Raw genomic sequence first — 25,053 nt, 5'->3', positions numbered from 1 at the left:
GGATAAAATTGGGCTTCAACTGCATTTGTGATATATATTGGGCAAAATGCGTGTAAACTCTCTGATATTATGCTTTACTATCAGCAAAGAATACTGCATGGGTCACTATGGCTAATTGACTTTTCCAGTATCTTACTAAAAGGCATTATAGGTAGTCATTATTTACTTTGCTTGTTAGACATTGGCTGGTAAGGTTGCAAAGGGCCTTCAACCTAGGATGGGGTTTTTTTTGGGGGGGGGGGGAAGGACCATGCAACATTCTGAATAATGAATCCAGAAGAAAATTCTATGGTAGGTAAATAAGTGAAATTGAAACGACAAACAACAGGAAAAAAGTCAGACAAACACCCAAGAATGAGTCAATATTGTTTGAAGATTAGTTGCATTAGTTGATTAGTTGCAATAAAGCATTTTTTAAAATAAAGTTAAAATGTTGCAAATAATTTAACACTGCACAGACTAAATGCACAGTTGAATGGCAAGCAAAGTGATTGAGGATGGAATTATGAAGCAATGTAAGAAGCACAGTATGTACAAAATAGAAGCAAAAATGAATTTCAAGACAAAAAGATATGAAGTTTAATGAATGTTGGTATAAATTATATTTAACTATTTTACATTTTCTGATTCCTTGCTTTAACATTCTTTTGCTTCTTCCTTTTTTTCTTTTTCTCTACACTTTGCCTAACATTTTTTATCTGAAAGGAAATTGTGTCATGGAATGTATGTATGTATGTATGTATGTATGTATGTATGTATGTATGTATGTATGTATGTAGATATTGGGAGGCACAGACTATCAAAAAGTTAAACGTAGGTTTCATTTCAATTTTGTAAAGGATCCAAATATATTTGATAATGAATTTGTCACTTCCAACTGTATCAATTTAATCATCATCACCAGCATAAGCACAGTATTAACAGGAACTGAGGTTATCTTCATCAAGACCATGGATGTGTAGAAGATAAACTGGTCAGCCCTTCAAAATAAATCATATCAGGAAGCAGACTTCACAAGGACTACTGGAACTCTACCACTGTAGGGTATAATAATAGCATCTTGAAAGGCTGCCAGAGTTTCCCTCTGTCTCATTTTATATCATGTACAATCAAGGCAACGTTATTTTGAGTCTCTTTCTTACTTTCCCAGAGCTGACATTTAATTTACAGTTCTTGCATTCCTTCACCGACATTATTTCTGCAACACTCTGCCAGAGTCTTATTTCTACTGAAAATTGTACCACATACTTTAGATAGTACCTTCATGCCTACTGTCATGAAGAATATTATCTCCTTAAAAGCCAAGGTATACATGAATGTGAAAGTCATAGGAAGTATTTTTGGCACTGAAATGGATGTTATTTGCCAATAATTCCAATTTTTAATCATGCTTTGAAAGGAAATGATGTATTTGGAAGTCAGTGACCCTGTATCCATATTTTGCTTTATTCTTCAATGGCAACCATGGATGAGTCTAATTAGCCAAAAAAGTAAATTATGTATCTCTATGTCTTTTCCATTGTTTTTCTGTTTTCCCATTGTGGGAAAGACATGAAATTCACAAGATGCAGACACTGTTTGATTATCCCAAAATTGCTGAAGTAGTACAGTATTATAGGAATCAACCATTAGCAGTGCTATGTATAGAAATATCTGTGGTACCTAGCTTCAAGGCAAGAAACAACAGCTAATATCATCCACTAATTGTTAAAGTTCCGTTTGTCATCCAAAGATCTATAGAGATGATAACGTAAGCTCAATAGTTTAATTAAACTGCAGGAAAATTCCTGAGGAAAATGTGGAAATGATTTTATATGTGCAAAACAATTTAAAATTCCTTGCATTTCTTTTTGCATATAAATTTTGAAGAACTTCATGATTTCTACAGATTCATTATCTGTATTTTATGCATCATGCAGAAATATCAGCAACAAATAATTATATAAGTCATATTAACATATCAGCCTACTACATGCTACTTCTACATTATTTCTATATAAATAAGACCAATGATAATTATGGACTTAGGGAGCAAATGTTGACATCCATCATAACATAAAATACTGTTCAAATTAAAGGAAATACTTTATGAATAATGTTGGACAAAGGTCAGTTTGATCTATTGGAAGAGAAAGGGCTACAGTTACTGTACATGTAAAACAACTTCAGGTTGTTTTAAAAAGCTACTGGAAGCACAAGTATGACTAAAAAGAGTAGCTATTATACATATAACTCCATATTTATTTATTTTTAATTGACTACATGATATAACACAACATGGTTATTCTGATCATCTTATCATGATGGCTGAACCATTAATTTTGTTTTCTTGGGATGAGTTTGTACATCAAATTATGCCAAAATTAAACACTATAGATCAGTGTTATATATGAATAAGGCCTGTGATTAACTATGTTAGTAAATTATATGTAATTTATTAAATTCAGCATCTCTTTTATTCTTTGGTTAATAGGAAACTACTTTTATGCATATACCACCACATAAGGGTAACAGAGAGATGGCATTTGCTACCTGTTGCTATCTTCTCAATTGTGCCTTTGTATGCATTAGTTCTTAAGGCTTGATCTTGTGCAACCAGAATTAACTCCATCTCTTTCTTCAATTTCCCTGTTGCCTTGTTCTCTGCTCTGCCTGCAATTTTTTCCTTGCTTGCTTACTTGTTTGTTTCTGTGCTTGTACTGGCCATGTAATAATTTGCCTTGCCATATCTCTTTTGTGTTTTTTCTTGTAGGCTAGTTTTGTCTGTCCAGTATTCAGTAAGCCTTCATGGTGTGCTAGCTTCAGTGCATCTTCTTTGCTGTCCTTCAGATATTCTTCCAATGTCCTTTTTTATTTCCTCAACTGTCTGCTGTACTTGCAACATTCCACATCCAATTATGTTCTTTGGTAAATAGCATCAATGTTGCTATGCACATATTATTATTATATTTTATTCATTAAACATGAAACTCAGCCAACTGAAGATTCAAAAATGCATCACAAATACCATTGACTGGTGCTAATGGTTGATACGGGTTGCTGCCAATGTCATAGGTATCAACCAAGTACTACATGATCATCATCATCATTATTATTATTCCTGCCCAACTCTCAACAATTCTAAAAAATATTGTTGGATTCAGACTACATGCCCAGGAAAAAATGTTTGTTTCAGCCAGTGAAAGCACTTCATTTGGCATTAGAGTCACACTGGTTTAAGTAGGGAAGGATATTTTGTTATTTGTTTTAATTGTTGTATTCTGCTTTCTGACCACAGTTTGGTTGGCACAAATGGTAAGATTCAGGCAGTCCTGGCCAGTTCAGACTATGTCACATCCAGTTAGTTACCTAGGGGGCAAGCTCTCTACAAATTATATGATGACACAGCTATTCAACCCCCTACTTTGGAGTCTTGCCACATCAAAAATATTCTTCCAGGTATCAATAATATAAACCAGGCCCTACATATATAATATAACCCAACAGTTCTCCAATTGATAGCAGGCACCCCTATAAGTGAACTCTCAGTCTTGCAGAGATTGAAAACTCATCTTTCTGTATCTGAGGCCCACAGGCTGTAACTGGATATGAAACCATAACTGGAACTGGACAAAAACTACATGGTCCTGTTTGACTCTCTGCTTCACTACCAATACATTATTGCTCCTACACATAACAAGACTTGTTGCTACAGTCTCTTCTTCTGTAGCCACTTCCAACCAATAAGGCCTCTAGGATGGTTCCATTGTTGTGCCACACCATCAGCTGCCAAGCAATTGATTGGCATGCCAGATGTAGCACCTAAACTCCTTATCCCATGCCAACTTTCAAAAGGGCCTCCTATGCAGCCTGCTTTAGCTCTTGAAGAGCAACCACCAACAGCCTCTAGGTCCAAATCACCAGAAGACCCAACAAGAGGTCCAGATCACTCTGACTTGATTCAAATGCAACTCTTCAGCCTCATATTCTGGAAAAAATATTGGAAAATACTGAGGGATTCTACACATAAAACAATAATCCACTTCCAATAGGCTTTTCACAAACCTTTAGCAACACAATTCAATTCAATTAGTAAAACACATGAAAACCAAACTGTATTCTATTGACAAACCCAATGCCATATTAAAAATAAATATTGCACAATTCTTGGTTTATTTCCATAATAATTGACTCCAACGAAATGAAGAGAACCATTTAGAGTTTTCCAGAAGATTATAAAACTAGTCACTAAATAGGTTCTGGTTTTTGTTTTTGCATTTATTTCATACAATTGGTTTTATTGAAGCCACAATTTTCTTTAAAGTAACCTATTCCATAAATAGTATCATATACAGAACTCTTTATAGAAGAGATTGTCAGAACCGACAGAACTAAATCTTGATTCCAAAGATTTATTATTTATTATTTTAACTCTGTTATTCAATTAAGCCTACAAATATATAAATAACAATATAAATAAAATGGAAGCAGAATGTAAGAACCAAAGTTTAATGAAGAACACTAGAATATTTACAAGTCCTTTGTTATGAACATTCAAACTTTTACATGATCATATTCCCAAGGATTAAGAGCTTGTTTTGTTTGGCTATTTTTCAGGCAACCAGCTGGGATAATTAAAATATAAAAATAATGCATTCGTGCCAGAATATCTATAGAAAACAAACAACTTGATGGTAAATACTTCTTACAAATATTAAACAACACAGATTTATTGTATTTTACAGAATTCTAAAAGATCCAAGAATTCTTCTGAATCAAACACACCGATCAATTGATGCAGACAATGATAATATCTCTGCACCTGACCAATTACTAGGTTTATTTAGTTCAGTGTTTTATAAAGCCAATTCACAAGGAATTCCAGCAATTTGTAACATAACTATAATAACCATAATTAAAACTAATTAAACAGAATAAATCTTGTCTTGCATATATTGAATTATAAATACACTGCTTGGTATTTTTAAAATAAAAATCCTGTTATAAATAATCATAAATACTTGCCCCAATTTAAAATGTCCCTAGACAATTTCTGATATAACAGCGGATGAAATATTAATTTGTTTTCTCCCTCCCGCTACATCTAATAATGTACAGGTAGTCCTCAACTTATGACCAAAACTGAGTCCAAAATTTCTATTCTTAATAAGACAGTTGTTAAGTGAATTTTGCTCCATTTTACAACTTTTCTTGCCAGCATTAAGTGAATCACTGCAGTTGTTAAGCTAGTAATGCAGTTGTTCAGTGAATCTAGCTTCTCCATTGACTTTGCTTGTCAGAAGGTCTCAAAAGTTGATCTGGTTACTCCCCAGGACACTGCAACTATCATAAATGTGGGTCAGTTGCCAACATCTGAATTTTGATCACATGACCATGGGGATGCTGCTATGGTCCTAAAAATGGTCACAAGTTGTTGTTTCTTTCAGTGCTGTTGTAACATCAAATGGACATTAAATTAACTGTTGTAAGTCAAGACTACCTGCACATTGAAAAGGTATTATTTGAAAAGAGGCATTAGAACTAAAGACTACAGCAAAAGTTAAACACTGGCAAAGTTCAGCTTTCCTACGCTCTATAGACCTGTGAAGGTCATAAATGTGAGGAGGATTGGCAGCAAGGTAACTTTTTCATCACCACTGTAACTGCAAATACCTGCTGTACAAGACAGTCATTAAACAAGGACTACCTGTACCTTTCCTTCCCTTTGTTTTTTACTAGCAAGAAGAATTACACACTGTCATCAATGGAAGGAAACTTGGCATCTAACCCATTCTGCCCAGTTCATAAGCATTTCAGATTGGGAGAGTAATTGTTTAAACTATATACACTGTAAAGTTGAAACTGCATAGAAAAATGCAGGAGCTATGATCTTGAAATGCAAAATTCTGAAAGGAAGTGGTTCCCAGCCAAAAGCTCAGAACTAAAATATACCTACCAGATGATGGTACAGAATTAATATACTGTATGAAAATTACTGACATTCCCAAAAATAATATTTTTGTTTTTTTCTCGTATCGCTCAACTAAAACAAGTTAGGGTTTCGTAGTTTTACAAAAATTTCTTTTCAGGTTAATTCCAGAGTGTGAACAAACAGAAATAATTAATTTCAGGATTATTAACCTTGGAAAAATTGGTAAACTAATTATTTCATGTTATCCGTTTCATAGAATTCACAGAAATGTAAAATATTTTTTTCCTTGCAATACAGAATACTTCATCTAAAATCCTAAGTGCATTAATTTAATGCATCTTTTAAGATAGCAGTAGACATTTTGCACGAGTCCAATTTTCATGCATTCCTGTTCTGACCAACCATTCCATCAAATTCTGGAGGGCAACTGCAAAACACTGATGGGATTTAAAAGTATTCCACAATTTGGAAAAAGGCAACATATGAAACTATTATATAAATCATAAGATAAGACTAGATCCATCCCAAAAACCATGTGTAAAATAATAAAACTCAAGAGTCATCCATGCAGTTGATGTAGATCTGTTTATTTTGCAGCATCACCTCAGGCCATCGTACTCTTGTCTGAGTTTACTAAAAGTCAGATGTTATGTGATACAGTCTGTGAATGAGAAACCTCCATAGCCAGAATATGTTTGTATGTCAAATAATAATTTTTAAACTATAAATAGATTTATATGCAGTCTTTTGATGTTGTAATCATCATACATATTCCATCACATAAAATGCAATCTAGCTGGTTGGTCTTTCTTTTAGGCATAATGTGACATATTTAGTTGGGGAAGAATTCTGCTGACATATTTTCTAAAGATTCACTATTTTCATGGGAGCACAAGTCAATTTAAACCCTACTTATATGTATATCCCCACCCAAAAAACCCTTTTTTTAGAATAAGAGGGTTAAATGGGACCTTGAAGGTCTTCTAGTCCAATCCCCGTTTAGGCAGGAAACCCTACACCACTTCAGAGTAATGAATATCCAACATCTTCTTAAAAACATCCAGTGTTGGAGCATTCACAATTTCTGGAGGCAAATTGTTCCACTGATTAATTGTTCTAACTGTAAGGAAGTTTCTCCTTAGTTCTAAGTTGCTTCTCTCCTTGATTAGTTTCCACCCATTGCTTCTTTTCCTACCCTCAGATGCTTTGAAGAATAGCTTGACTCCCTCTTCTTTGTGGCAACCCCTGAGATATTGGAACACTGCTATCATGTCTCCCCTGGTCCTTCTTTTCATTAAACTAGACATACCCAGTTCATCTAACCGTTCTTCATGTTTTAGCCTTCAGTCCCCTAATCATTTTTGTTGCTCTTCTCTGCACTCTTTCTAGAGTCTCCACATCTTTTTTACATCGTGGCGACCAAAACCGGATGCAGTATTTCAAGTGTGGCATTTTCTTAGTCCTCAGTCCCTTTCTTTTCTTCTCCTATATACTGAAAAAGGTACAAATGATATAACATAAGATAATTAATTATAACATGAGGATCTCAGGTGACAATCGATAGGGATCAGGCTATTTTCAACATTGGAAAGCTGCACTTGAGAAGATTTTGGGTATCTCAGGTATAAAACATGGGGGCTGGTAGGATTGTTTTCCTCTCCTCTCAGCCAGGATGTAAATGGACAGATTTTCCCTGGATCATATAATACCGGAAGTAACAAGGATGTGAGCTGTAAGGACTTTATAACTATAAACAAACCTTAAATTAGACTCAGAGGTAAACTTGCAGTCATTACAACTCCCACAACGTCACTGTTATCTGCTATTCCAGTCTGACTGGTCGGCATACAAGCAGTTGACTTAATACCAACTGTAGCTTTCAGATTACCTTCAAGGCCAAACCCTGTGTAGAATGTAATAGTGTGTGTGATGGGAGGCAGGAGAAAGAGCCACAGACTGGACAACTATCATGTAAAACATATCTGAGGTCACAAAACGGAGAGGGGTGATATGGAAACTGCTTCAGAAGAGTCCTCTCTAGTTTTCAGAAAGTAAAAGGAGGGTAGAAATACCTTAAGTCTTGTAAGAGACTGTTAATGCACAACCTAATGCTGGCTGACGAATTCTGGGAGTCAAAGTCTACAAGTCTTAAAATTGTCAAGTTTGGAGACCCCTGACAGAATTTGTACTCACAGTTGTGCTTCTTATCTAGACTACTTCAAACAGCTAATGTAGCTTTGAAGTAATAATGATATTGTCAATTGACTTGGCCTTTTGAAAAGGTTTCGAAACATGGCTGTGATGTCTTACTTGGGCTCGGAGAGGAACACAGCCATGGTGCTGGTTAGTGCCCTGAAAGCTTACTTTTAACTCTGATATTTAATCAGCCTTGCCTCTTTTTAAATTTTATATCTGTTTTTATGTTTTAATATTTTATTCGTACATGCCCACAATCCCGCTTTGAGGGAGATGGGCAGCTTCAATATATATATACATACATACATATACATATGCATATGCATATGCATATGCACATGCACATACATACATACACACACACACACACACACACACACACACACACACACACACACACATATATATATATCCGTTACATTATATGTCATAAATAAGTTAAATACTTAAGTTCTCCTCCACTTATCATTCACATTTGAGACACAAACACATTTTCATCAAGTTCATAGTGTTTTTCAAACTATATTCTGTATTTGATGGGATTTAAGAGAGTGGGGGGAGAAAGTTTCACCGATACATAGCAATTTTCTATCACTAGAGTTTTGCTTTGTGATAGAAAAGAGGTTCTGGATTTTCTTTTTAAACTAACAAGTTTCCACAGCCTAAAAGTTTGGAAAGTCCTGGTTTGGTTTAGCACAATGAATTTGTAAATATATATATATTTTTAATATCTGCCATGATGAATAATGAAACTGTTCAACTACAGAGCAAGCTTCACATGTGAGATTTCTGCTTGCCATATAGGAATGTTTGTCAGGGAAAAAATATTGGCAATAGGTATATTCAAATCACTTCCTGTTTTCTAGTCTGCTGCAGATAACTCATTCAATTGGCCAAGTCCTCTGCTGATTATTTAACAAGGAAATAGAAGACCATGTAAATAGAAACAAGTCTTTGCTCAGATCTGAAAGTACGGATTTATGAGAAAAGCATTACATCACCTTTTAGTTCTTTTTAGTATAAGGAAGTGGAAGAGAAGAGTCATCATACCTAAAGTGAGAATGAAGCTTAAAAAAAACCCCTGACCCTAGCTTTCTAACATGTCTCTTCTTGCTTCCTAGATAAAGTAAGGCACGACCTATTTGTTAGTAATCTTTGGGTGGCACAGTATTAGTCATATTATTTCACACACTCCATCTAAATAAAAAGAAAACCAGACAGCAGCAAAACTCGTTTCACTGCTTTTCCTTCTGTCTCATTCAGAAGAAGTTTATGAAAACTCCCAGTGGCGTAAAAAATATTCCATCTCACCATGACTACACCATGCCTTTTGGCACATGGAAAATTTTAACTTATACTGTATTTATATGTTATACAATTTACTTTAGTCAAAATAATTGCTAGGAGAGTCTAAAACATATGTCCACTAAAATAACTATAATCTATGTATATGAATCAAATGAAGTAAATCATAACTTCAAAAATGTATATTGCATTAAAAATACCATTTTGAAATAATGAAAGTGTGCATAAGCAAATTTATTCTTATGCTGGATCACCAAAATGATACAGATTTCTCCTGTATCATTTTAAGTAAGGATAATCTCCAGATGTAGCTGGTTAGCTATACATTCATAGTATATAGTTATAGGAAGCGGGATATTTTTCAACAACATATTTTTATTGTTGACTTCAAACCAACAATCAAGGTTAATGAGTGAATTTTTATGAAGTTATGAACAGACATGTTCATATTATTTTTCATAATCTAAACAGATACACTTACTTGTTGTCTAATTTTTTACCCCCATTTTAGTTCATCATAGGGATAACAAAGTGAGACATACTTCACTCAAGATGCCCTATTCATTATTAGCCGACCTAATGTAACTATTTTTGATGTGATAACAATACTTCCAAAAAAGGAACAGTATAGTTACAGGTATGTTTATGCTACGTTGTACAGAAAGATCAAGGGAAATTAATGGCAGTAATCCTATTAATAGGATTTGCTTTACTTGTGTGCTAACTACATCCTTTCCTTTTGAAGGAAGGTTTGGAATCCATGATCCAAACTTTAATAACTCTTCATTTATATTATTACTGTAATGTACCATGTGTGAGAATTGATGTCTTTAAAAAAAAGGTTTGAAGACTACATTTTATTCAAAAAAGACTTTTGCCTGAGACTGCTTTACACATTACTTTATATCAGTCCTGAAAAAGTTTAATCACTTTCCAGTTTTATTTCCTGACAGACTTCCTAAATGATTTGAGGCAGTGGTAGGTTTCTAATTTTTTTTAGTATCGGTTCGCTCATGAGCAATCGCAGAAGTTTCCAGGTGGGTGGGCAGAGCCTCCCACCACAGCCACTACCGGTTCGCCCGCTCCGGGCTGAACAGGAGCAACCCACCTCTGATTTGAAGTCCGATTATCTACAGGGCTTACCCGTACCGCCCTCTAATTTATTGTCATTATCATGGACCATGTTGTAAATAAAGGGCTTTTTGAATAATAGTTATTTTAGCTGTTAAACATCTTCCTATGGAGGTGAAATTTAGACTGTTGTTAATGTGTTTTTAATACAGTGTGGTCTTCCATTATGTTCAGTTTTATCAAACCACAATAGTTAGCTCTTCTATTTTTCAGCATTAACTCCGCAAAAGCAACAAACAAACAAAAAGATAGAACAAAAAAATGTCAGGCTCATCTCGCCCCAAAAAAGATTGCTAGCTCCTGAATTGAGAGTCCATTTGATCTAGTAGTTAAGGCATCAGGCTAAAAACCGGGAGACTTTGAGTTCTGTTCTTGCCTTAAGCATGAAATCCAGCTAGGTGACTTTGAGGCAGTCTCTTTCAGCCCTAAACAGGGAAATGCAAATATATCTATTTACCAATCTATCAACCAATCTATCTGCCAGTTCAGTATGGTAGTTTATACTCCATTATCTTCAGTGAAGAGGTCTTCATCCTATAGTTGATTTTGACTGATGATGATAATAATTTGGAAGCGGTAAAACGAAAAATCCCACAATGAAATAATCAAATGGTTACCACCTGCCATAAGAAAACAAGCAAAACATGTACAAAATGAAAAACATATATATCTGAATACAAGCTTTGTATTGTAAACAACAAGCCAAGAAGGAGAATAGGAATGCATCCAGAAAAAATATGTTCCATAGATATTGGCAATCAAAACTGATACATGGTATATTGCTCCTGCATTAAGTCTAAATATTACTGAATTTCTTTCTTTGAAGATTTCATTAAAATGAAATCTTTGAAAGTATTATAATGTGGGCTTAAAACTTTCCTCCCACACAACCCAAACTCCTCCCAAGAAGACTTAAAAAATGAAAAGACTCTAGTGAATTCTTGTCTAATGCAAGGAAAATTGGGTTTACTCAGGGATGCATTTAACTGGTCTTTATGTGCTTTCTTATGAGAAACTTAAGGATAGATTGTGATTCCTGTCAGCACATTCTGATCTAAGAAGGATCTCTGGAAGCTGTTAAAGGGCCATCTGTTATACAACCACTTTCAGTACTCTACTGTTCTTGATTGCCTTTACTGTTTTTACTGAGTTAATCAACCATGAAAGATTTGCTGACATGGTTGGCTAGAAATATTTAATAAATAAAAATATACATAAAGTACTACACTTGTGCATAACGCAACTTTTCCATGAGAGGCCCAAGCACATGGGAAAGCTTCCAAGTTCTCCTCCCAGTGGCAGCTACTTCAATATCATGAATGCCATTTGGGAAGGTCCCCAAGCTTACAGAGCACAAGCAGCTGATATATTGGAGGGAAGGAGTAAAGGTCCTTGTATGCCTACAGTAAATCAAAACTTATTCTGATAAAGACCATACATTTAGAATAAACAGCCAACTTTTGTTTTATTATAATCTTTTTCTCTAACTCTACTGTTAATTCCAATCAAAGGAGATACACTGGCATGTGCAAAATGTATGTGGCTATGTTCAAATGGCCCAAACTATGTTTAAAACATGAAGATTAATTTTACATGCAAAATCAGTTTCTATAAAGCTTGAAACTACTTCAAAATATTTGCAAATGCAGGAATCCTCAACTTACAACTGTTTATTTAATAACAGTTCAAAATTACGACAGCCTCGGAAAAGGCGCCTCACAGTATGACCATTGCACCACCCCCACGATCACATGATCACAATTCCAGTATTTGACATTTATGATGACTGCAATGTCTTATGGTCACATGATCATGATTTGCAATATTACCAGTCGGCTTCCAACAAGCAAAAATCAGATTTACTTAAGAAGCCAGATTTGCTTAACAATCGTGTAATCATTTAAATGTGATGAAAATTGTTATAAAATTGAGTCCAAATAGGTGGTGCCTCCCTTTTTGACTGTGGTGACTTATAATGGAAATTCCAGTCACAGCTGTAGCCATATGTCAATAAACACCTGTATGGCATTTTCCAATCCTAAGAATCTGCCAACTGCCTTTTCATATTTTGTTGAGATAAAAACAGGTCAGAAAAATAAAATTAATAAAATCATCCTTCTGAAGACTAAAAGAAACAATCTTAGCTCCAATTAAGATAAACTATTTCTTCCTTTTTCATTTATCTTCTTTGTGTCCATTTACATGCCTGGCTTCTGCACCAATATTTTGGCAGATATTCCCCTTTACAATCAAACAGTCAAACAGTGGTTTATGAAACTTTCTACATAAATAGCATTCAGACTATCATTTTGAGATTCTTATAAATGAATATGGTGCTGCGTTGATTTATTTTGCTATGAATTTATGAGTCCCCCAAGGAGCAATTATTATTTCATTAACATTTTATCTAAAAAAATGTTAGGGGAAAAGTTCCTTCATCTTAGCACAGTCACCAATTTTCTGTAGCTGATGTTCCAGGCCTGAGATTCATTCCAAACCCCAACACCACTTTCAATTTCATTTACAATACAAAATGTTCTTAAGTGTTATTCTTTGAAATCCTCCAAATCCAAAACGAACAAAGAGTTTATAGTTTCTTCTTTATTGTTACTATTCAAGTCAAGACATAGGCCAACAGGAGAGCACCCTGAATTGCATAATAATCCTATGTTGCAACTCATTTAGGAAACAAAGAAGCTCAAGAAATATATTTTGGCTCAGCTGTAGGCAAGAAATGGACATGGTAATCCAGAGGAGAATTAATGTTTAACTTAAGCTTTCAACGTAGTACTCATTCGATCCTGCTGAATTAATACACAGACAGTGAAAGACTCGCCCTACCCAGAACTGTGATAATCAATCCACACACTTCCTTTAATGCTGAAATCTGTTAATGGTCAAAAAGGCCTATTCCATCAAAACCACAGGGTATGTATGGAGACTGAATATGATGCTGTTTCTTCTGATGTCAAGCATCGATAGGGATGTAATCATATCTAGAACTTAGATCCAAAGAGAAGAAATCCTTTTTGCTTGTAACCTGAAAGGGCAAACTGTACTTACTTCAGTAAATTTTAAGGTTCATAGTTTAGCAGAAGATGTGAGCCTAGAGTTGTCCAAAAGAGATAAATGCATGAAACTACTAACATAGAAAATGGACAGTCATATCCCATTCACTAAGGTAAGCACTACTGCATTGGAGAACACAAAAGAAAAAGAAAAACCATTGCTTAGTGGAAGCACTCTTCAAGGTCTGATATGACATTAAAACACGTTATTAATAGCTTGCATAGTTACCAACAGTTCTAACTTTTGTATTTTAAAGCAGTACAGTTAGTCCCATTCTGAGCAAATAGTGAAATGTTTGTCTAGCATTAAAAAAAAAAGCTTTAAGTACACATGTAGAGGGTATACATATAGCAACCACTAAGTATTTCTCCAAGGAGGGGCCCTTAATACAAAAACATTTTTGTCATTTGGTCTGGTGCATACTGAAGATGGCTATATCTAAAGCATTCAATTGCAAAATGATATTTTGGTATCTTCAGCTATGGTAGTCTATTTTTCCAGACTATGAGAAATAAAACTGGTTGTTCATATTAAGAGAGAGACTAAAAAATCAAAGAATTGACCTTAATTGTTATCGTGAAAAAAATAAACCACAAAATAGTTCTGATCAGTACTATTTGCCTAACCAATTGCTAACTGATGCAGACTAATAAAAAGCAAGTCCTACTTTCAATGTGCTATGTATTGTTATAAAGTGATATTTGATAACACCTCAAACATAGACAAAAATCCAGATGTTCTTTGACTTACAACCACAATTGAGTCCAAAAGTTCCAGTTCTGAGCAAAACAGTTTTTCCCACTGCAGTTGCCCATGCATTGCCCACTACAATCACTGCAGTCGTTAAACTAGTAAGATGGTTATTAAGTGAATCTGGATTTCATATTGTCTTTGCTTGTCAGAAGGTTGCAAAAGGTGATCACATGATTCCAGGACCCTGCAAACATCATAAATATATGCCAGCTGCCAAGTGTCCAAATTTTGATCATGTGACCATGAAGATACTGCAATGGTCATAAGTGTGAAAAGCAGTCATAATTAACTTTTTCAAATGGTCACTAAATAAATGGTTGTAAGTTGAGGATCAGCTATATTGCAATCAGATCCACTGGATCATATCTGGACTTGCATTCTATAATTTTATTAGGGAGGGAGGGAGGGAGGGAGGGAGGGAGGAAGGAAGGAAGGAAGGAAGGGCTCTTTGCTAATATGTGTCTCATAAATACAACCCCACCATTATTTAGAAACACAACCAAAGATCCATTGGTATATAGTAACCATTCCTAATGTGAGTGAACTTGATATGTGGACTTCAATTTCCAGAAATTCTTGGCTGTTCCTCAGAATCCCTGATCTATATAGATAAAAGTGAAATACCACTCACACATCATCACGAAATCTCAAGAACCATAAAGCCTACAAACTTGAAATTTGGCACATATGTTCCTCTTGGCTTCTAGGATTTTTCGAAAAGACCATCAGATCATTAGTATTCCTTATATTATTATTATTATTATTAACATGCTAAGGAGTCAGACATTCTACTCCCCCTTCCCACCTGAAAAGAATTCTGTTCCAATTAACACTTGGGCATAGGTGTGGCCAGCACATGTGGCCTGCGGCCTGGGAGTTTAGACATTCTACTAACTCTCTCCACCTGAAAAACACTCTGATGTTAGACTGAGGAAAAGAAGGGGGTAAGATACTCTGTGGGGAAAGCCTGAGGGAGAGAAGAGACTTCTGAGGGGCAAGCTTGAGAGAGAGAAGGAGAGAGGAGAGGCCAATCATAACTGCTCATTAATTTTCAAGCTGTAAGTGTCGATTTATCAAGCCCAATCACATAGATTCGTAACAGAGCACGGGCATTTAGCTCTTAATCTATATATAAAGAAAAAGTCTGTAATTTTGGAAAAGCAGAAAGAAAATGTTGACACTTTTATTGAAGTTTTTATTAGGGAAAACGTATGGAGTTTATACTGGATTATAAATATAATGAAGAGTTTTATGTTATTATTTTATTTATTATATTTGTTTGACACTCATGCTGCTGCAAGGAGACTCTGGACAGCTTACAACATCAACATAAAAACACATATCTATATATCTATGTCTATACACACACATGTAAGTGTATAAAATCTCAATAGAATTATAACAAAAACACAAATTATAACTAAAAATATAATAGATAGGGAGGAAAGGGGGTACAGAATGTTCAGGGAAAAGTGGAAGTTGATATTAGTCAATCTACCATCTACAGTGTGCTATTCCCCCACTGGGGTCCTACTAAGCCAACTGCCGGGTCTTTTATTTGTTTACAGGATATTCTTAAATATAAATCATTTCTCCTAACTTTAAAATAATAAAAAAGGAATAAAGCTGATGAGACCCACCCAAGCAGCATAAAATTAATATTTCCAACTATTAGAAAAAGAAAAGCATTTGATACCAGCAGAATGCTCAGAACATTACCATTTGTTCTTATTTTAATTACTGTCTCACTGATAGCAGCTAATCACTAAAAGTACTGGTATAGGTTAGGAAACTCACTCATACTGAGTCAGACCACTGGTCTATTTCAATCTCAACTGGCCTTTTATGTCTATAGCTTCTCCCCATACCAGAAACCAAAGATTAAACCTGTATGCAACAATTTGGCACTTGACTACAGATCCTTTTGTGAACTTCACACCATTCTACAAGTAGTTACTAAAATCCACTCCAATTTTTAAATGCAACTTATCTTCAGTATTTTCCAATTTTATAGTGAAGCGCCAGATTCTGAACTTGCCACTTGGTTTGATTATACTCAACTTGTCATGAGTGCATTTTTCTTCCATTGCCACTTTTACCATAATTTACTTAGTTACTAAACTTTTGTTGTTTGCTTTAGAGTTAAGTTAAAATAATTTTTCAAAGTATTTTTCATTACTAATTATTAATTTTTATTTTATATTTGTATATATAATTATATATATATCGTTTTTCCCCAAAAATAAGACAGAGTCTTATTTTCTTTTAACTCCTGAAATAAGCACTTGGCCTTATTTTTCGAGGAGGTCTTATTATTTTTGAGATGCAGGAGTTGGCGAGCGGGTCATGTCATGACTGCTCCCTGTGTTGCAATATTTTCAGGGAGGGCTTATTATCCAGGGAGGTCTTATTTGGGGGGAAATAGGGGAGAGGGGGGAAGAGAGAATAGCTGAATACTGAAATAAAGTACTGAGATAAATATATTCCAAACAGTTGATCAGTTTTAGTTTCCCGTAATTTATCAACCAATGTCTCATCTATACACTCCCTATATAAACCAGAAGCTAAAAATCTTAAATAACACAGAAATCAAAAGTCAGACTATTAATTATGTAAACATATTTCTAGAGAAAATTGAACTGAAAAAGAACTCCATATCTACTATTATAGGACTCTTAATTGGTCTTGGTAAAGATATCTCAGTTTACCTAATAAATGTGATAATTTTCTCATGTTTTCAACTCAATTGCTCCCCCAAAAGCAGGAGGCTTGAAACAAGGAACAATTGAATTTTTTAGAACATCTAGCTCAGTAGACAGACTTCAGTGAGCAGTAAATTACAATACAGCATATGCAGTATGCTTATTGTTCATCCATATCTTTCAGTGTATTTGTTCAAGGATAAGTGTATGCAAACTGTATACAAAAATATGGATAAAAACATGTTACGTAAATCAAGTAGTAATATGAAAAAATACATGCTCATTTTGGAATAGTATTTTGTTCTTGAAACAATTTTTATTTCACTATTACTTCGAAATTATGTATTTCTTTCTGCTTTGTTATTACTTTGATGCATCTACTATTATATTGCTTCCAATAGAATAAGAAAAGTAATTTGATACAGATAGATTACTGAACATGCAAATGCATACAAAGGAGAAAATAAGATTGAAATATTATTATTATGTTTTAATAGTCTCAATATTATTCAGCAGATACTATTATCACATACCTAAATAAGCAACAGTGCCAGTCTATCCTAAGATAGATTTAGGTAGTTCTAATCATGCTTCTAAATAAGTACATATTCTGTAACTATTTTTAAATATGTGCCATACACATTAACTTCTAAGAAAAAAATATCATAATATTAATAAAGCAGCAGTTCATTAGCTTTTATTTTATACGAGTAAGAATTTGATCAAACCTGAGTTTATACCTCAACTTCCATAACAAAAGTTGTACTACTTCAAACAATAACATTTATAATAGTTACTGAATTCAAAAGTTTCATCCCATTACCTGTATTTAAATTAGTCCAAAATCCACTAATTATTTACAGTCTACCAACTATTAAAAAGCAGCATGAAACTTGAAACAAAAATCAGGAAGTTACTAAAGTAATATTTACCTGTTTTTCAACCTATTTGACAACAGTGTTAGGTAAAGAATTGTATGGAGTATTTTTTTTTAAAGAAACTTTACAAAATAGGTAATAGACAAGTCAGTACAAGAGTTATCTGGAGTCTGTTTTACCTTTGTGTTCGACGGAGACTGTTTCCACTTCTCAAATGAGGCAACGTAAAGTTTGAGAGGACACTCCAAATCGCTGGATCAGACATATCCGTACACTCTTTACTTTCACACACCAATTATTTAAAAAAGTGGAGAATAGAAAAAAAAATAAAAAAAAATAATTCCAGTTCGATTATCTCTCTCACACCACTGAAAATGTAAACATTAACTCCACTCAGAACAACATTACTGTAGATCAAACAGCTGGGTACTTTAGATGTCTAAAGTAATAATCATAATCATAACAATAGTAATTTTTAAAAATCCTCTTCTCGCAAATACAAAAAAGTCTTTCCTTTTCTCTCTACAATCCCTGTGTTCCTAAGCATTACAATAGTTTCTAGACTCCAGTTCTGCTGAAACTCTGTTCCTGTACGTGTGATTCAGCCAAGGTACTTTGTCATCTGTTTGGAAGATACCATTCTGAGCCAGCAAGAGGGGGAACTATAGTTTTGTTTCTTTTATAATTTTCCGGTTATAATAGGTTTAACATATAATTCTACTTTTAAAAAGCCCAGTACATGAAGGACACTCTTACTTTTTTAGAATTCTTTAATATCGGAAAAGCTAAAGACCATACAATTGCTCCCCTAAACAATTTTTGGAAATGGGCTTATCTCTCAGGGATTTTTCCAGGACTTCAATCTATCATCATTGAACTTGTATTTCTGATTAATAAAAGATTGAAAATTTAAACAGTGTGGTTTACTATGGAAGGAAGAAAAGGTCTCGCTTCTTTAAATTTCCTGTTGTAGATATTCTAGGAGTTATTTATTAAAAGAGAGTAATTTAGTAAGAGGAATATAAAAAGTGTGAATAAATCATTTCATTCAAATCAGAGGATCTTATAAATATTAATATTTTTCTATATATGAAAGATGGTTTATTGAAGTATATTTATCCTGTGATAATCACTTATATTCAAAGCAAAACACTTTTCAATATTTACTTGCTCAAAAATATTATTTTAATGAAACTACTTCTCAAATTACAGACAATTTAGGAAGGGCGCTTAGTATAGTAAAATTTGAACACCAAAAAATAATACTTTTTTTAAGGAAAAGTACAACAGGGATGGTTATGTTCATATTCTTGCACTTGTAAATTTTAATTTTATATATCTGATCATATTCTGACTGCCAAGACTGAAAGTGAAATTGGAAAAACCAAAACATTTTACAGTACAGATGGAGTAAGCAGAATATAAGAAGGAAACCACCTCAGTATATTCCTGCCAAACGTTCCACAACCTGGACTTAACCACTGCAAGATGAGTATAATCTCTCTCACAAACATTAACTCTGCTATATTCTCACAAACAATCCACAATTTTGGGTGGGGTAGGAGAAACTATTTAATGACTAAAAGTACACACCTCAGCGTTTCTTTCACTTTGAAGCACCTTCATGCTTACTCATTACTCACTCACTATATGATAAAAATACAGTATTCCAGTTTATACATATACTGTACATATATATATACATACATACATACATACATACATACATACATACATACATACATACATACATTTTGAATTCAGTACACTCAATTGATATGTTCAAAAAACTAAATTTAAGGAGGTAAAAGATGATGCAGATTATTTGTAAATGTCACACCTGTCAGCAATTCCTTAAAGAAGCAAATTATATTTTCCGGAAATGGAAAATGTGTACTTAAGACAATGTTAGCAATGCAATGTGTATGCATTCCAGTTATGCTCCAAATCCATTTTCCTCCTCTGAAACCAGATCTCTGCATAATCCACCGAGGTGCAATGCTGAAGTTGAAAAAATAATAAGCTGGGATGCCAACAGTTTTTATTGTTTTTCTAGTTGGGAGTTTTTAATGATTTTGCTGTTTTACGAGCTGCCCCAGGTTATAGCTGGGCAGCTATACACAGTCAAAGTCAAATAAATGAATCTTTAGTTATTGATTCACTTTGTTTTGTTTTCAAAACACTAAATTCACTTTACGATTTTACTAATGTTAATTATAGGTAGTCCTCAACTTGCTAGCAGTTGGTTTATGGGTTATGTGACCACATTTCAGGCATTCACAATTGGCTCATATTTGTTAACAAACAATTTATGACAAACAATTGGTTTGCTTAATGACCTTGGATTTACTAAATGATCATTGCCACAAAAAAAATGTAAAAATTGGTTTGGTCACATGATGATGTGATTTACAACTATCATGACTTAAAACTATAACATGCAGGCCCCATTGCAGTTGCAAGTCAAGCACTATCTGTTTTGCAGTTGATATCAGACTTTTCTTGACATGTCCTGAAATATTTTAAATCCAATACAAATAATAATCCCTTGCAGAAAAGTGTTGCTGTTCAGCAACTATGTACAGCAACTTTTGCATTGATTTAGAAAGCATTTGTACCTGTTTGCATTCAAGGCGGCTTCAAATATTATTATTCTGAAATTTTGCCTTATGATTCCCATTTTCTATAACAATACATTAAGTAGAATTCACAAAACGAATATTTTGGGAAAGGATCTATTTGTAATGTGCAAATGAATATATACTGTTAATACTATTTCTACAACAGTAGCTAAAGATTGCGATAAAGATTGTCAGCAGCACAACATTTGATTAAGATTTAAAATCCAAACAATGGTGAAAGAAGGTGTTAGATATCCACCCTATCTACAATGGTTTCCACCAAGGTCCTCTGTTCCGGCGGGAACAGAGGTTTAATCCTATTGGTCAAAGGGTCTGACAGCTCCCTATAAAAGGGCTGCTGTCAGACTCAACCTTCGCTGGGTTGTTCTCACTTGTTGTATTCAATAAAGATCTGTTGTTACCATTTAGCCTGTGTGTGCCTATCCATTACTCAATCTAACAGAAGTACCGGTAATAAGTAATGAGGAAAAAAAAACTGGTACCAGAAGAATCTATCCTAAATGCCACCAAACTGTCACTATTAGCTGCCAGCTTTTTGAAAAACTGTAACACTGCCAACAAAAGTAACATGTTCTGGGAGAGCCAAACAATATTTAATTACCATCTATAATTTACCCATCACAAAATAATTTTTAATTATATAATGCTGAAAATTAGACAAGCATCCAATATTGTTACACATTGTAAATTTTTGTTAGGATGTGCTCTGATGCCTTGAATTACATATCAGATAATAGTTTTTATGAAAAAAACAGATGAGATATTAGGTTAATATCTATATTGATCCACAGAAAAGAAATATAACATGCCTTTGGCTAGGAGAATTACCTGTACCTTAAAGTATTTGTACATCAATCAAAATATTTTTAAATGTATACTTTGTTTCTTTAGGATAGGAAAGGCGGAAGGGAGTGAGGAAGGGAAAAAATATATGTTGCTTATAGGAAGTTATTTAGCCTAATTTTTAAATATTTTAAACATATAATTCTTCATACAATGACAAGTTCCAAGTTTTTTAAAAAGAATTCAAAAGAATATTAAACCAATCTTTATAACACTATGAATATCCAGCAAAATATAGTGTCCATCAGCCATTTAACACAGTTACATCAATGCACTGATAATTGCTTTGTAAAAGCAAAGATCCCAACTTCAAAAACAGACCTACAGAATATTGATTGATACTGTTTATGACAGATGATTGTGTAATAATCTTTTAGACAAATTCATTGTGTATCCCATCACATTTGGCCTATAAAGAATATTCTGTCCCGATCTATTTTATTCCTATCACAGACACTAGTAAACTTCAGAAGGACAGTGTAGCCACTGGTCCATTTCTATAACATTCACTACAAATTAAACCTGAGAAAGTAAAGCCCTTTTCAAGGGACTTTTTAAAACATTACTATGAGTATCAAGGTGCATAATATATAGCAAGTTCCCTGTTTTTATTTTTTGGATTTTATGTTGCAATATTCAGTATAAAGCACACAATTCAGTTCTCTTAAAGTAGCCAGCACATACCAGCTGCATTAAATTTTTTCAAAGCAAGATACTACTACAGTTCCTATATGGAGCTCAGTTAAACCCAGGCATCACTTATGATAAATTAACGATGCCAAATCAGTTATGTATGCCAATTATTCAGTGTGAAAATATTGTGCTTAATGTCCAAAAGCAAGGCTCATAAAACTGGAATGATGGTATGGTTTTGTGTGTTTAAATATTGCCCAAAAGCTAATTTTCAACCTCAAGACTTGATGAGTCTTATTCTCACAGCTAAATATTAATATTTTTTGAAACAGCAAATATAACAAACATGATCAATGGGATTTCCAGATGAAATGCTGATACAGAATTACAAACTGAATTTGATAAGCTGTTACACCAGCAGTGGTGGGTTGCAGACGGTACGCCCCAGTACGGGCATACAGGAGCCTGCCTGGAGCACCGGGTACTGTTCCCTTCCAGTGTTCCGGAGGGCCCACCTGTGCTCCTTACCTGTATTTAAAGTCTTTGGCGCTTCCGCGCATGTGCACAGCGCATACAGCACCTGCACGACGCTCCGCTGAGCAGCTGGAGCATCACAGAGGCTCACAGAGGTGTTGCTGGACAGTACAATGTGCTGCACGCATGTGCGCATGCGTCACACGCATTCATGTGGACAACACCTGGCCTGTTCCAATCGTATCAGTTGGAACGGGATCCGGAACCCACCACTGTACACCAGGCATGACGAAAGTCCAGTCCGGAGGCCAACTGTGGCCCGTTTTCAAATTACGAGTGGTCCACAACCTCTTCTCCCTGCCGGAGTTATTTGTTTAGCCTTTCATAAAATAATTCATTTGCATTTAATGTTAAAGCCTGATCAAAGAATATCAGGCTGAATGGTCGGCCCCACACATTTTCACCTCACCAAATCTGGCCCTCCTTGCAAAAAGTTTGGAAATCCCTGTGTTACACGGAGTACAACTTACAAAAAACACATTTCATTGGGCTTTCATATTAGTGCAATTCAATATATTTCTGTCAGCAGAGCTGGATGGTAAATTCCAGATAATCCCTTACATTGAAATTTAAAAAAAATTCAGAAAACAGGACCAAAGAATCAAGGGGTCATATTATGTTTACTGTATTTGTTTATCAAAGTATTTGCAATAAACTACAGGTAGTCCTCAACTTACAGCAATTTATTTAGTGACCAAAGTTAAAATGGCACTGAAAAAAGTTACTTATGACCATTTTTCACACTTATGACCATTGCAGCATCCCCATGCTCACATGATCAAAATTCAGATTCTTAGCAACTGGGTTGTGATGGTTGCAGTGTCCCTGGGTTATGTGACCACCTTTTGCAATCTTCTGACAAGCAAAGTAAATAGGAAAGCCAGATTCACTTAATAGCTGTCTTAACAATTGCAATGATTCACTTAACAACTGCAGCAAGAAAGGTCATAAAATGGGACAGAACTCACTTAACAAATGTCTCGCTTAGCAACAGAAATTTTGGGCTCAATTGTGCTTGTAAATCGAGGGATTACTACACTATTTTTAGTTCATTTCCTGGATGGACAATAAAATTATATAAACTTTGGCAAGTAAAGTTCTTAAAATAACTCTTGCCATTGCTAAGTTTGCAACAGTAGCTTGAAGAAATCAAGGTTTGTTGTTAGAAAATAGACTGGGCATGATCACCGGCCTTTTTATGGCATACGTTATATTGAGTTTTTATATTTGTGTTGTCTGGAGCCTGTGACCTATATAGTAATAAAGATAATTTATTCATTCAAATACTCCTTATTGTTCAAACACCAATATGTACATATATGTTTATACTGATAAGACAAGAGCAGGAGTGTTTTGCTCCTGAACCTCTATTATTTATTTTGATCTGCTATTATTAGATAATAACTAAGGTAGGTACTTGTAGCTACAAAGCAGCATGTTCAAGTAAGTATATAAAATATAATTAGAATTAAGAAATTCTGATTTTTTCCCCCCAATACTGCTAATATAGCCTACATTCACTTTTCTGTTTCTCATTGCCAAATTATTTATTTTTCTACCAAGACAGGTAGTCTTCACTTAAGGACTGGTTGTTTAATGACCATTCAAAGTTATAACCTACTTCAAAAAAGTTATTTATGGATGTCCTCGAATTTATAACTGCTGCTATAACTGTGATCACTTAATACTTTAGCCCATTAATACTTCTGCAAATTGCTCCCCTGCTCTTTTCACTGTTAATTTTTAAAAAACAGTATTATCAAAATAAGGAGTAATTTTTTGAGTAGCGTGTGTGTGTGTGTAGATGAAATCAAGGTATTTTATAAAATCTGCATATGAATTATCTCTATATAAAACTCCTATAAACTAGAAATATGCTTTGCAAACTAATGATATTATTATCCATAAAGAACAAAGGTAATTTTACATTTTTTAATCTAATCATGTAAATGTTTCACAGCAGACACCAAAATAAACAAAGATTTGTATAATGTACCCACACAAACTGGGGATGTGGGGCCCCAGTATGGTAAAATTAATAAATAATAATAAACAAGTAAAGATCAGACACAGACTCACAAACTCTATGTGCAATAATATATTTACAATTACAATGAAAATAAAATGCTGTACAATTACATAAAGCTAAACCTTTACTGAACCAGTCCTTCTGCCATTCTTAGCATCTGCTAACAAACACTTTTACCAATCTGTCAGCTTTATTAAATAAAAAGGTTTTTCAAATTGTTCCTAAATGTACCCAAAGATCTATGGTGCCAGGAAGTGGGAAATATTCCCATAATTGAGCACCGAGAAATCCATACAAATGAGATAGAATAATACTCAAAAAGGAAATGAAAAGAAGCTCTTATCCAATTGTAGAAATAGGCACATTCCAGGAGAGGAGCTGGGCAGATAACAGGGAAAAGCTTTTTTTTAACAGTAGTATCTGTTAT

The 25,053-nt window shown here is 34.3% G+C and overlaps 1 protein-coding gene across 8 annotated transcripts in view; it reads right to left on the bottom strand.

The window, feature by feature from the left end:
* Positions 1 to 25,053, bottom strand: part of MAST4 (microtubule associated serine/threonine kinase family member 4) — a 216,035-nt gene that overhangs the window by 71,553 nt on the left and 119,429 nt on the right. For 2 of the 8 annotated variants that reach the window (XM_087715582.1, XM_087715584.1), the window contains exon 1: positions 18,125 to 18,546. The exons of the other annotated variants lie outside the window; for them this stretch is intronic. In XM_087715582.1, the coding sequence (XP_087571708.1) occupies positions 18,125 to 18,210 (86 nt within the window). In that variant the 5' untranslated portion in view covers positions 18,211 to 18,546. Of the gene's footprint in view, positions 1 to 18,124; positions 18,547 to 25,053 lie in introns of those variants that run through there. 8 annotated transcript variants of the gene reach the window in all.

The sequence above is a fragment of the Thamnophis sirtalis genome, unplaced genomic scaffold, assembly GCF_051295495.1.
Source record: "Thamnophis sirtalis isolate CommonGarterSnake01/CBP01778 unplaced genomic scaffold, rThaSir2_p1.2 scaffold_5, whole genome shotgun sequence".
Taxonomy (NCBI): Eukaryota; Metazoa; Chordata; class Lepidosauria; order Squamata; family Natricidae; genus Thamnophis; species Thamnophis sirtalis.
Note: the sequence above shows the minus strand (reverse complement) of the source record. Positions and strands in the feature narration are given on the sequence as shown.